Source organism: Lutra lutra, chromosome 1 (assembly GCF_902655055.1).
Source record: "Lutra lutra chromosome 1, mLutLut1.2, whole genome shotgun sequence".
Classification (NCBI taxonomy): Eukaryota; Metazoa; Chordata; class Mammalia; order Carnivora; family Mustelidae; genus Lutra; species Lutra lutra.
This window is the reverse complement of record NC_062278.1, coordinates 196,640,113-196,654,710: the sequence shown is the minus strand read 5'-3', so window position 1 is coordinate 196,654,710 and position 14,598 is coordinate 196,640,113. Positions and strand designations below refer to the sequence as shown.

Below are 14,598 nucleotides of genomic sequence, written 5' to 3'. Positions count from 1 at the left end.
TCATCAAGCAGCAGGGGAAGACAACATGCTCAGTGTCCTCTCCTCCGGTTCTCTCTGCTTCTGTGGGACTTACCTCTCATGCCGGGAGCCAAGGAGTCGTTCATTCACCCTTCCTCTTAATCCCTAGGAAATCAACCTGTCTTCCAGCAGCCTAACCTGGGACCTGAAGCTGTCACTGACCTGTTCCCACTTGCGCCCGAGCCAACATGGCCTGGGTCAGTTTGATCCCATGGAAAGGTCAGAAAGTTCATTCAAAATCAGCAAAAATAAAATTTAATGGTGAGCCGCAGGTGCGGCAGTCTGTCCTTCCTTGGGAGTGACCGCCGGTCATCCTGAGGGAAAGCACACCGTTCCTTCTTCCTGCAGAGGGGCTCTGGAAGGACCCCTGATGGCTGGCCACCTTGGCTGGGCTGCCGCAGCCCCTGGGAGGGTGCTGCTTCTGAAGAGGAGAGGTGTGCAGAGGGCACGGACCCCTGCCCCCCCCCGGGGGGGGGGGAACTTTCCACAGGCCACCTGGTTTCCTTCTTGCAGCCGCAGCTGGCGCTGACTCTAGGACAGCGAGGGGGCTTCTTCAGTCCTGCAGCTGCCCTAAAATACCTTCTGGGGAACACAGCCCTCCAGCTCCAGCAGCTCCGGCCAGCCCTCGTATTTGTTTGTGTCTGGGTTGTTCTTTAAGAACTAGAGAGAGAGAGAGAGAAGAGAAACGTGGACCATGGGGGAGGCTGTTCAAGATTCACACCTGAGTTTTCATTGTGCTTTAAGACATCCTGCCTTCACGCACTTCACCCTGGTTTCAGCCCCAAGGGGAGGTGGTGGGGTCGGATAGGACCAGCCCATTTCACAGGTGGGGAAACTGGGGCACAGAGGGACGGCAACATGCCCAAGGTTTTACAGAGGAGGTCAGAGCTCAATCCTTGCCGGTTGTGCCCTGGGGAGGGGGATACCAAGCACTGGGGGCAGGCAGGCAGAGTGTTAGCTCCTCTGCCAAATTCTCCATCAGCCTCTCTAGGACACCCCCAAACCACCACCACAACAATGAAAAGAGCACTTGCTCTATGCCAGGTGCAAAGTGCCTTATGTATTTATTCCTTACAAGAGCCCTAAGAAGGCCCATACCATGACCATACCATTCTGCAGATGGGGAACCTGAGGCACAGAGGGCCAAAGTTACCCCAGGGGCAGAACCACTATGTAATATTAGTATTAATAATAAATATAGAGAGAATAAAATCAGTTAAGATTGTGTTTAAAGTGCCTATGCTTAGTTTTTGGAGGAAAAAAAATGTAAATAGCAAAACCTAGTAGAATAATTGTAGCTAACCCTTAGGGATAAAAGAAATTCTAGATGCTGCATCTCTAAAACCCAGAGCCCCTTGTATGGGAACAAAGGACCTAATGTTTTCCATCACATCGTGGTCCCCACTGCCCTCCCGGTGATGGGTCTATCCTCTCTCCTCCACCCCTCCCCTGTCCCCACCCCCACCTGTGTTCTTCACCCAGAGGCTATAACCAGAGGGCTCCCTCCTTGTCTCCTCCAGCATAAGCTACTTTGTATTATCATTTTTAAAAAGTAATTTCCAACGACCTGAGTTCATTCTCTTAGAAACTCACACAGACTAACCAGGCCAGTATCTTCCAGACAAGGCAAAATCCCTTGCAGCCCATCATGGTTCCCCCACCAGGGAGTCTTGACCCAGTCCCTCCCCTGCCTCCCTCAGCCCCTCCCCTGCAGGCTGCTGTGCCTCTGGTCTGACTACTGCCTGGGCCTCCTCCCTGCCTTCTCCCTGTGCTCAGCCAGGGAGGCTGTGCTGAGAACATGGGGATGGGAACCTCCGTGGAGGCCGGCAGACCTGGATGAGAGCTATACCCACATCAGGTCCAGACAAGCTGGCTAAAACCTCTGCTCTGCTCCAGACCCTCAAGGTGGCAGCGGCGGGGTGGGAGGAGAACTGTATCTGCTTCATTGCGTTATTAAAGGCGGCGCTGCAGGTACCTCGCTCAGCCAGAGCCTGCACAGAGTCAGTGCTGGCTGAATACTAGTGTTTCTCATGTCTCCAAACGCTCTTCTCTGCTTAAGCCCTCCATGGCTCCCCACTGCCTTCAGGATAGCGTCCAGTCTCCTCAGTAGTCCTATGATGTGTCTGAATCATCGACTCTTAGCTGCCTGCCTTGGGATCTGGGCAGAGCTGAACATTCTCACCACCAGACTGCAGGCTACCTCTGGCCCCGGAAGATCTGGCTAGTTCTCCCACATTTGGGAATTGCTCTGATTTGGGATACACAGATGGGGGACAGGGAGAGAAGGTGCAGCATTTCCCTGGAGGCTCCCACCCGTTCACGGACTCCCCTTTCCTCCCCTGAGCATTCCTGAGACTCCAGACTCTGCTTGGGGCCTGGGTGGTAGCTGTGGGGCCACAAGTCATGGACCACGCCTGACCCCTCCCGTGGACTCAGGCAGGTTCTCCTGTGTCCTCCTTTTAAAAAAGACATTACTCACTTATTTGACAGAGAGAAACAGAGACAAGAGAGGGAATATAAGCAAGGGGAGTGGGAGAGGGAGAAGCAGGCTTCCCGCTGAGCAGGGAGCCCATTGCGGGGCTTGATCCCAGGACCCTGGGATCATGACCTGAGCCGAAGGCAGATGCCCAAAGAGTGAGCCACCCAGGTTCTCCCTCTGTCCTCCTCTTGATGTAAATTTATCCTCTCTACAGGGAGCTTAGAAGGGGACAGCTTCCCTGGTCTAAACCTCTCCCCTCTGGTGGGGAGGCCTGAGGCCTGGGGCAGGGGAGTAGAGAGACAGAAGGGGCTGGGCTTAGGTTTCCACTGGGACCAGAAGCCAGACGTCCTGCCCCCTGCTCTGCCCATCATGCAGGCTTCATCCCTACATTCCTTTCTCTTTTTCCCATTCCTCACTTCCCTCATCCTTCTTTTCTCCTTTTCCTTCTCCTTTCTGGTACTTACCCATTTACAGATGACCCAGCTCCTTGCAAAATGGTCAAGTCCATTGACCCCCAGAATCCCTAGTTCTGCTAGGGGATTAGCCAGTCAGGCCACCCTGACCTCTGAGGTCCCCACAGTGTCCTCCCCAGCCACCCCAGTCCTTGTCCATCCATCCTTGGCACCTTACCCCCACCTGCCTCACTGGGATGAAGAGACCACCAGGAACTCACCTGCTCAAAAGGGCTTTTATCCCTGAGGTCTCTGGCCCCTAAGAAGACCCAGCTATCTCTGAAGCCCAGCTGCTTTGCATAGGAACTGCCCAAGTTGGTGAGGAGCTTCCTGGTCTCATCATTCATTCTGCAGAGGACCAGAAAGGACAGTGAGGTGGAGGGGTGGGAGAAGAGGCAGGTTCTCAAGCACTTGGCCTCCCCTCTGCCCGCTGGGTGTAGCCGCCATGCTGGGCAGAGCTGCATTCAGGGGGATTAGGGCTGAGTGGCTATGAGTTCGGTTTTGCATCTGTTTACAAATACACATGTTTATCTGGAAAATATGGACCATCACAGAGGAACTAAAAATTATAGTCTCACCCCACTTGACATAATCATTGTAATACTTTCATGTATATTTCCTTAATGTCTTTTTTCCCCATGCCCTGGGAGGGTCATACCAATGCATTTATAATCTGTTTTTTTCCCCACTTAATACTAAAGGGTGAACATTGTTCCACATCCTTAAATTTTCTACTTTATCATTTTTGATGAGGGTCCTCTTCTATGCACATTATATGTGTCATATCAACATGTGTCATAATTTCTGTAACAACTTGGTCTCTAATGGACACAGCCAGTGCATCCAGTTTTCCAATGCTGTAACTGAGGCTGTGATGGGGAACATTTGTGCACTGGTCTGGTTATTTCCCTAGGAGAAGCTGCCAGAAGACAGAGCCAGAGGAGGAGTGGGGAAAAAGCACTTAGGACTTGTAATCATGTCTACGGCCATACCACCCTGAACGCGCCCGATCTCGTCTGATCTCGGAAGCTAAGCAGGGTCGGGCCTGGTTAGTACTTGGATGGGAGGACTTGTAATCATTTGGGTCACTTCAACCCATAGCTGGTCAGGTGGAGGTTCCCACTTACTTGGTTCCTGGGTCATCATAGGAGGCCACTAGCACCAGTGTGCCCTCTGGGATTTCTTTAAGGAACTTTACCAGAAGCGTAACATCTGCGGGAGAAAGGAAAGTGGGGTGCTGGTCATTCTCATTCTCTGCTCCTGCCCGGAAGATCCACAAGTGGCCAGGGGCAAGAGGACACAGAGCTCCATCTGAAGCTCAGGGCCAGTGGGAGGGGACCTTGGGTGAAGCTCCCTGTAGCCCTTGCCCAGGGGAGAGCAAAGTGCCTGGAGCAAGGGCAGCCTCATTCAGGTGATCAGGGGTGGACCCTGGAATTAAAAAATTCCACAGGCGATCCTGATGAGCAGCCAGGTGTGAGAGGCACTGTTCTAAAGGCCCTTGGGGACCTGTACCTAAGGAATGGAGTGCAGTCATCTCTCAGGAACTCTGAGCTTTCTGTATACACCCCCGCCACTTCCTTCTACACTGGTTAAGAACCTAACTTGTCTGTGCTGAATTCAGAGGACAGATAAACTCACTGTACCACAGACAACTCAGGTCACTGAGACAGAACATCTGTGTCCTCCAGTTCTCCAGCTTAGACCAAGCAGCAAGCCTCCTTTTGCATCTTTAATACCTCCCTGCACTTGCAAAATCTCTGCACTTACCAGAGAGCAGGCCTAGGGGCAGCACCTGGTGGGGAGGGGGGCATTGGCACCCAGCTTGCTTCAAGGACATGGATTTGTTTCCACTGTACTTATTTTTTTTTAAGATTTTTTTAAAATTTATTTGACAGATCACAAGTAGGCAGATAGGCAGGCAGAGTGTGACAGGAGGAGGCAGGCTTCCCGCTGAGCAGAGAGCCCGATGCGGGACTCAATCCCAGGACCCTGAGATCATGACCTGAGCCAAAGGCAGAGGCTTTAACCACTGAGCCACCCAGGCGCCCCAATTGTGCTTATTTTTATAGTCACCTTTCCTGCATAAAAACTGGTAACTTAGGGCAGGGATAGATATAGAAATATAAATGTAAATATATCTTTTAAGATATATTTAGGTTAAAAGAAGTGAACGGATTCAAAAGAAAATACTAGTAATTCAGATAGCACTCTGGATATGGTGGGATTTATGTGTGTGTGGGGCTCTTGAACAGGAAGCCCATACATGAGGAAGTATAGGAAAGACTTGCCTAGTGGGAGAAGTAGGGGCTACATCTGTCACATGAGGATGATTCGTAGTCCCGCCCACAGCATTTTTGTAAACAGCAAATGGATGATGACTCTGGGCATATAGAAAATGCACTATAATGGATTGCAATTATCAGCAGGATCAGCAACATAATTTTGGGGGCCCAGTGCAAATCAAAATGTGGATCATTTTGTTAAAAAATTAAGAATTTCAAGGCGGTGAAGGCAGAGCTTCAGACCAAATCTAAGTCTGCTCTAAGCAAAGGGCTGCACAGCTGCCCTATCCACAGGCCCATGCCCATGAAGGCGAGCCAGTTCTTATTATTCCCCCAGGACCCCTTGGACTTAGGGGAAGAAACAAATTCTGAAAGCAAGGCCAGCTGCCAGCTAGCTCAGTAACACAGAGGCTTGTAGTCCGTGACCACAGTGGCTCTGTTAGTGAAATGGCCCTTGATATCTTGAGACAAAAGAGGGAACCCTGAAAATGTGTTGGGGCCATTAGTTCCAGATATCAAGATCTGTTATTGTCTGGGATGGACAGTAATGTTTAGGGAAAAAAAAAAAAAGTTCCTTCTGTTAATTATCCTCTCACTTGAAGAAGTCATTGACTTCTTTTATCTCTTGTGGGAAGGGGCAACTTGTCCTCAAATGCTTCTGTTTCTGGGTCCCCATCCAGCCATGGTTACATCCTTATATCCACATTCATAATAGAGCAATATAAAGTTTAGTTTCTTTTAAATCTTTTTTTACCCTTTTTGACAACCTATAGAATGGGAGAAGATATTTGCAAGTGTCTTACCAGATAAAGGGCAAGCATCCAAAATCTATAAAGAACTTATCAAACTCAACACCCAAAGAACACACAATCCAATCAAGAAATGGGCAGAAGATGCAAACAGACATTTCTGCAAAGAAGACATCCAAATGACCAAGAGACACATGAAAAAAATGCTCCACATCACTTGGCAACAGGGAAATACAAATCAAAACCCCAGTGAGATACGACCTCACACCGGTCAGAATGGCTAAAATTAACAACTCAGGAACCAACAGGTGCTGGAAAGAACAGGAAAAAGGGGAACCCTCCTACACTGTTGGTGGGAATGCAAGCTGGTGCCGACACTCTAGAAAACAGTATGGAGATTCCTCAAAAAGTTGAAAATAGAGCTATCCTAAAACCCAGCAATTGCACTACTGGTATTTACCCCAAAGATACAGATGTAGTGAAGGGGCATGTGCACCCCAATGTTCATAGCAGCAATGTCCACAGTAGCCAAATTTTGGAAAAAGCCCAGATGTCCACTGATGAATAGATAAAGATGATATGGTATGTGTGTATATGTGTGTGTACATATAACAGTGGAATACTACTCAGCCATCAAAAAATGAAATCTTGGGGCACCTAGGTGGCTCAGTGGATTAAGCCTCTGCCTTCGGCTCAAGTCATGATCTCAGGGTCCTGGGATCGAGTCCCACATCCGGCTCTCTGCTCAGCAGGGAGCCTGCTTCCTCCTTGCTCTCCCAGCCTACTTATGATCCCTGTCTGTCAAAAAATAAATAAATAAAATCTTTAAAAGAAATGAAATCTTGCCATTTGCAATGATGTGAATGGAACTAGAGGATATTCTTCTAACTGAAGTAAGTCAGAGAACGACAACTATCATATGATCTCACTCATACGTGGAATATAAGAAACAAAACAGAATCGTAGGGGAAGGGAGGAAAAAATAAAATGATGAAATCAGAGAGGAAGACAAATCATAAGAGACTCTTAACTGTAGGAAACCAACTGAGCGCTGCTGGAGGGGAGGTGGGTGGGAGGATGGGGTAACTGAACTGGGTGGTGGGCATTAGGGAGGGCCCATGGTGTAATGAACACTGGGTGTTATATAAGACTGATGAATCACTGAACACTACCTCTGAAACTAGTAACACACTAGATGTTAATTGAATTTAAATAAAAATAAATTATTTTTTACCCTTTTCATTCTGACAATGACCTTACTTCTGAGTCATGTGGATGGAGGGCAGGGAGGGAAGGAGGCTGTATGCACTCCGGGCCCCTCCCACTGATTGGTGTCAGTTCCCACCCAATCTCCTTGATCCATCTCTTGAAGGGACATTGTGATTTACCTCTATTTTACATATGACAAAACTGAAGTTCACAAGAGGTCACCTGCTTCAGTCTCAAGTCTTTGATTCCAGAGACTGGATCTTTTCCATAAACCTGGCCCTGAGCCACCCCTGACCCACCATTTCCTCACCCATCTCCAGCTCTGTCCTGCCCATCCAAGCTCTGTCCTCCCCTCCCTCCCTTCCAGCCCCTGCCAGGCCCTGGCCATGCCTTGGTCCCACTCTGCAGCTTCTGCCATAGCGGGGCATGCCTGGAAGAAGCCTGCATGGGCCCTAAGGCAGGCTGTCAGCTAGCACAAGCTCAGGCCCTACAGACCCTACCCGTGAGCTGGGACTCAGCCGGGGGATGACCTTCAGGGGACCCAGAGGACCAGGGGTCAGGGCACCAGCTGCTGTCTCCATGTGTGGTGCAGTGGATCCCCTTCCCAATATTCCCCGCTGTTGACTGCTGGGCACCTGATTCCCACAGCCCACCTTTCAGCCCCTCCTTTGTTTGCAAAGCCAAGAGAGCTTCTTGCTTTCTTGCTGCCTGGCTTTGTCCTCTCTGGGGCTCGTGTGTTTAGGTGGGTACAGGAAGGTAGTGATACCTGAGCCCAGAGCCGGCCCCGAGCTCCCAGGCTCAGGGGAGGGAGGCCGAGCCGAACTGAACTCTGAGAAGGGGGCTGGGCTCAGTTCAGCTGTCCTGATGGAAACCCATCATTGTTGGACCAAGACGTCTGCTGCCTATGAGGGACCACACTGCTGCTGCCTCACTCCTTGTTGAGGGTCTCTGGTCAGAGGGAGGGGCGTGTGCTGCCAGCTGGGCAGTGGGTGGCCTCTTGGGTTTGGGATGGATTCCACGGTGTTTTAGAAGATGTCAGGATTGTTGGGTGAGACTCCTGCCCCCAGCACAGCTTGACCAGGCAGCCTGGAGGTGAGGAAGCTGCTGGTGGGAACAGACAGCCCAAGGAGGTCAGGGTCCTGTCCGCAGGCTGTGCTAAGGGCTTGGAGGACAGTGGGGTCGTCACCTGTCCAGAGCACTCAGAAAGCACGCTTGTGCAGACAGAGAAGAAAAGAGGTCTGTAGCAACATGCAGACAGCTTGGAGCCTCTAAGTGATCCTTTCCGGGTCTTGGGAGGACTTGTTCTGTCCTTGGGCCCAAAAGAGATCCCTGTGGCCTTAAAAAAAAATACCTTTACCTAGCAGCAAACTGGGCTGTGTGTCTTTATTCTTAGCACTTGAGTGCACACCTGCTTGGCCTCCAACTGCCAACACCAGTGTTTCTTTGCCTCAAGGTCCTCTCTGACCTCCAGATCTTCCTCTATGTCCTGGTGCAGGCCAGAAATGTGGAAAGTGCCAATGAATTAGGGGAATTACAGCCCCAGTTCCCTTGCCTGAGATTTCTCTGAGGTATGTACTGGACACTGGCTCTTGAGTTCCAACTGCCTGCAGTGTTCAGCCCGGTAACACACTGTTCTAGCTGTCTCCCCCTTCTATCACTTCCTGCTGGCATTTCCTGAGATCACCCCCTCCCAAATGAACTATTGGACTTGACTCCTGGTCTTAGGATCTGCACCCAGGAGAGCCCAACTAAGACAGCAGGAAGAAGTTTCAAAGACAGCAGGATGGTCCTCCACCCCTATCGTGCTTTCTCTCTGGTCGTCTCCTCGGGAGAAGAGAGCCGAGGAGCTCAGCCCACCCTGAGACCTCAGTGCCAATAGAGGTGCTTACCTCCAGAGTACATGTCGAAACATTTCTGTGTCAGCACCACTCCTGTGGTTCCTGCAGATGAGAGAGCAAAATTGTGATTTCCTGAAATAGATCATCCTGCCTATCGTTTTTCAGAAAATGGCTACTCTTTAGTCTAAGATCTAAAAATGGAATAATAATGGAGTCAAGTCAGCTCCTATGGAAAGCATGCAGGACTGAGTAGGGGCCCAGGAATTTCTGGGCTGATGAGAGGTACAAGGACATGATGGTGAAGGATCTCTGGAATCGAACAGTATCCAACACCTTTGGGGCTGTGTTCTGCCTTGCCACTTCCTAACGCACCTCTTAGTATTTGGGCGTCAACTGCTGCATCTGAACAATGGGTTATGGAATCTATGGGATTTAAACTAGGTAGAAAACATACAAGACAAATTTTAGCTGGAAAACAGTAGTAAAAATAACTGCAATCGTTATCATTAATTCTTCCTAAATAGGACACCTGAATCCTCTGGTTCATGAAGGCAAAGGGTTTTGCAGTGGGCTGAATGTAGTCAAAGTTCAGAATCTGGTCATCTGAACTGCATTTGTGTATTTTGTGAAAGGAGTCCTACAGGGAACCAGGTGTTTAGGGGGAGTCGCAGTTCTCAATTTCTGCCACTAGATGGGGGTGTTGCAGAGGGGATGGCAGCTCTACAGTTTGACCACGGGACCCTTCCCCGCCAGGCCAGTTTGTGGATGCCTGAAGAGGGTGAGGACAGTGACCTGGGTAGTGGAGGCTCTCCTGCTGGGTCGGTGGAGGGTTTACACCACAGCCCTTCCAGGGTTCTCAAAGCCACCACTATACGGTCCTTGGAAGGGAGTGGTCGATGTACACATGAAACCGATCATGTTTATTTGTGCATTTTTCTAGAATTAGGGGGATGAGGTATAACGGTTTCTTAAAAGAATCTCTGCCCCCTAAAAGACTGAGAACCACCAATCTTCAGCAATCCTTGTTGGCTTATTATACAGATGAGAACCTAAGGCCCTGAGAGTGATCCACTGGCTGGTCTCCACAGCTAGCAGGCACTTCCAGAGGTTTTTAGCCTAGTTAGTTCAGCTGAGCAATTTGACCTGAGTCCTTTAGATCCAGGTTCAAATCTAGAGGATTCTATCGGCTGTGTAACCGTGGGCAAGTTGCCCAACCTCTCTGAGCCTCCATTTTCTTACCTAGAACATAGGCATACAACTCCACTGTAGCACGGGGAGGAGGTTGAATGAAACAGCTCACGGCAAAGGCTCAGTAAGCATCAGCTCTTGGTGCTACTGATGCTTGTTTTTGTCTTTGCGCTTAATGAGGGGAAGAGCAGGAGGCCCTAGTCTGAGCCTGTCTCATGGGAGACTATTCGGAGTGTGTCCTACTAAGAAGTATGGCCTTGAAGCGAAGGACAATAGGGAGCCCCAGACAGGCTTGGAGCAGGGCGTGCCTTCTGACCTCCTGCTTTGGGTAAGGCTCCATTTTTGCCCTAGGCTTTGACCTTTCTCCCGACTCAGCAGGATTCTTGGCAGAAGGGAGATGGCTCCTGTAGGAGCAACCAATCCAAACCCTGTTACTTCCTAAGTGTGTTCACATGGTCATGCCACACACAAGCTTGACCTCCTCCTTTCTGAGCGTCTGCTGTGCCCTTTGTCCCAGGAAGTGGCTCTTAGATTCAGGGAATTGGCCTTTGCTCTCCATCTCATCTGTGCTTCTCCAAGGGCAGAGCATGTCCCTGTAAACCCACCCCTCCCGAAATGTGTCCCTGTTTCAGGCTTGGCCTGCCTTTGCTCCCTGTGAGAGATGCAGGGTAGTGAGGCTGTGGGCCTTCCCCCACATCTCCCTGCCTCCAGCCTCCCTACTCCAAGCTGGAAGGAAGTTTCTAGAATGCAGGGCTGGGCCTTCATGCCCTGCTCCAAGCCTATCTGAGGCTCCCTGTTGTCCTCTGCGTTAAGCCCACACTTCTTAGCAGGACACTTAGCCCCTCACTCTGTCATCCTGCCTGCCCCCTGCCCCAGCTGTACCTGTCATCCCTCCTTTTCTGATGTGTCTAGAGAGATCCCATGTGGCCTCCAATCCCTCTACCCACTCCTTCCTTCTCTGCTCCCTGCACAGTGCTGCCCCAGCCTTGAAGGAGTCTCCCCTACATTTTTCTGGCCAACCCATACTATTCCTTTAGACCTCAGCTGACCAGCACTTCCCTCTGGAAGCCTCCCCTGATGACCCCCAACCCCACTCTGTGTCCCAGTTCTCAGGGCTGTGCTTCCTTCTCCTTCACAGATGCTCACCCCACTGGATTGGTGGTCAACTTCATGGGTACCTCAGGGAGTGTGAGGCCAGGGCCAGTCCTTCTTGTTCATGGCTGACCCCCGCCCCCCAGTGCTCTGTACAGGGCCTGGCCCACAGTACCTGTCAATACTGTTGAATGACTGAATGACGGTATGTAATCAGTTCATCACCTAACACTGTTAGGGGTTGTCCCCCATGGTTTCACTTGTGTTGGTTTAGGCTGCGTGGCCTTGAGGGTGGGGTCATGCTTCACAGGAGAAGCATATCCTCCTGGGATAGCTGCACATGGCAGAAGCCTGGTCAGGACTCTGGTGGGTAGGACCAGGTCTTTTAGACCCCCTGCCCAACAAGTCTCCCCAGGATGGCCCCAGGCATGTGGTAGGAGCTGAGCTGCTGTTGGCTGGATGAATGTTAACCACCTCCCCATACCTCTTGGCCCTCAGTACTAAGAGCATGGTGGGGACTGTCTGGGGGGTAGATCTGCAGCTCACCATTCACCAGGGCAAAGTTCAGGCCTCTGCCCACGTTGTTTTTCACAGGACTCATAATCCTGAATAAGAAGAAGAAAAACAAAATACAACAGTTGGTCCCCAGTGTGGAACAAACACTCTGCTTTTGTGACTCTGGAACTCTGAGGGGGCCCACACGGCACTATGCAGAAGCATTAGGAAACACAGAATAATTTGGGCCATCTGTTTTCTCCTGGAAACGAGTGGTGGGCTGGATTCTCTGAGGAATACTCATGGCATGTTTGGATGAGAACAGTCTGCTTGGAAAAGAGGGAAGGTCCCTGCCTGGGGCTCTGAGGTGTTGGAGGTGGGACCAGCCCACCTCCCCCAAGCAGTGAGGCCTGGTTGCTGGGAAGAAGGCAGAACCCAGAGTGCTGGTGCCATCCTGCAGAGGCTGAGATTTCTATATGGAGACCAGCTGTGTTCTTGCCTGCCCAGCATCCACAGCCAGATCTTCTGGTATTTCTTGGGAAAACTATCTTTCTCTACTCTCAGATTAGGTAGTTCTCAGGGCTGACCTCAGTCTTCCAGGGCCAGATGAGTAGAACACCCTGTGTCCCTGCCCACAGTAACTGAGCCAGGTACAGTCATATGACCCAGGCCAGCCAATGAAATTCAGTCTTGGGACTTTTATAGGGATAGTTTGGATGGGAAAGTGCTCTTCCCAGTGGGGTGCCAGCCTGGGCTGCTCTGTCAACCAGCTAGTGGCCTCCCTCCTTCACAGGAACCAACCCATTTTCATGTTGAGAAAACAGAATCTGACAGAAGAGAATAGAGCTAAAGATGGTGTGAGAGGGACCCCTGATGACATAGTTTAAACCCCCTGGATCCAGCTGGTCCTGAAGCGTGTTATCTCGGCATTTTGTATATGGGAATCACTAAGTTCCTTCTTTTGCTCAAATTGGAGTTAGGTTCAAAATCCCTGTTTTTTAAAAAAGATTTCACTTATTTGGAACGCCTGGGTGGCTCAGTTGGTTAAGCGGCTGCCTTGGGCTCAGGTCATGATCCCAGCGTTCTGGGATCGAGTCCCACATCGGGCTCCTTGCTCAGCAGGGATCCTGATTCTCCCTCTGCCTCAGCCTGCCACTGTCTGCCTGTGCTCGCTCTCGCTTGGCTCTCTCTCTGACAAATAAATAAATAAACTCTTAAAAAAAAGATTTCACTTATTTGAGAGAGAGAAAGAGAAAAAGAGAGGGAAAGAGACTGAGAGAACAAGTGGGAGGAGGCACAGAGAGAAAAGCAGACTCTCTGCAAAGTAGGGAGCACGATGTGGTACCTGATCCCAGCAAGGCTGTCATTCAGAATAGAAGGACAGATAGACAGCTTTTAGGACAGATAGAAACTAAGAGAATTTGTGACCACTCAACCAGCCCTACAGGAAATACAAAAGGGGATCCTTTAAGCAAAGAAAGAACCAAAAGTAACACAGACCAGAAAGCAACAGAGACAATATACAGAAACAGTGAATTTACAGGTAATAATACAATGGCACAAAATTCATATCTTACAATAGTTACTCTGAATGTAAATGGGCTAAATGCCCCAATCAAAAGACAAAGGGTATCAGATTAGCTAATAAAACATGATCCATTGATATGCTATCTACAAGAGACTCATTTTAGACCCAAAGACACCTCCAGGTTGAAAGTGAGGGGGTGGAGAACAATTTATCATGCTAATGAACCTCAAAAGAAAGCTGGGTTGGTAATCCTTATATCAGACCAATTAGATTTTAAACCAAAGACTATCAAAAGAGATGAGGAAGGACACTATACCATAATTAAAGGGCCTAGCCAACAGGAATTAACAACTGTTAATATTTATGCCCCTAACATGGGAGCAGTCAATTATATGAACCAATTAATAACAAAATTAAAGAAACATATCGATAATAATATATTAATAGTAGGGGACTTTAATATCCCTCACACTGAAATGGACAGATCATCTAAGCAGAAGATCAACAAGGAAACAAGGGCTTTAAATTACACACTGGACCAGATGGACTTCACAGATACATTCAGAACATTCCATCCTAAAGCAATTGAATATACATTCTTTTCTAGTGCACATGGAACATTCTCCAGAATAGATCACATCCTGGGTGACAAATCTGGTCTCAACTGGTACCAAAAGATTGGGATTATTCCCTGCCTATTTTCAGACCACAATGCTCTGAAGCTAGAACTCAATCACAAGAGGAAATTTGGAAGGAACACAGATACATGGAGGTTAAAAGAGCATCCTAGCAAAGAATGAATGGGTCAACCAGGAAATTAAAAATTCAAAAAATTCATGGAAAGGAATGAAAATGAAAACACAACTGTTCAAAGCTGTTGGGATGCAGCAAAGGCAGTCCTAAGAGGGACATATACAGCAATACAAACCTTTCTCAAGAAACAAGAAAAGTCTCAAATACACAACCTAACCTTACACCGAAAAGAGCTGGAGAAAGAACAGCAAAGAAAGCCTAAATCCAGCAGCAGGAGAGAATAAAGATTAGAACAGAAATTAATGAAATAGAAACCAAAAGAACAGTGGAGCCAATCAACAAAATTAGGAGCTGGTTCTCTGAAAGAATTAATAAGATCCATAAACCCCTGGCCAAACTTATCAAAAAGAAAAGAGAAAGGACCCAAATAAATAAAATCATGAATGAAAGAGGAGAGATAACAACCAACACCAAAGAAATACAAACAAAGGACATATTATGAGCAACTATATGCT

General features: G+C 49.0%; 1 protein-coding gene across 3 annotated transcripts in view; it reads right to left on the bottom strand.

Annotated features, from left to right (window-relative positions):
- Nucleotides 1-246: 246 nt before the first annotated feature.
- The window catches only part of FAM3D (FAM3 metabolism regulating signaling molecule D), a 39,182-nt gene continuing 24,830 nt past the window's right edge, over nt 247-14,598 (bottom strand). For all 3 annotated transcript variants that reach the window (XM_047690732.1, XM_047690750.1, XM_047690739.1), the window contains exons 6-10: nt 11,854-11,912; nt 9,079-9,129; nt 4,077-4,161; nt 3,171-3,297; nt 247-678 (exon numbers count right to left, since the gene is read on the bottom strand). In XM_047690732.1, the coding sequence (XP_047546688.1) occupies nt 589-678; nt 3,171-3,297; nt 4,077-4,161; nt 9,079-9,129; nt 11,854-11,912 (412 nt within the window). In that variant the 3' untranslated portion in view covers nt 247-588. The remainder of the gene's footprint in view (nt 679-3,170; nt 3,298-4,076; nt 4,162-9,078; nt 9,130-11,853; nt 11,913-14,598) is intronic.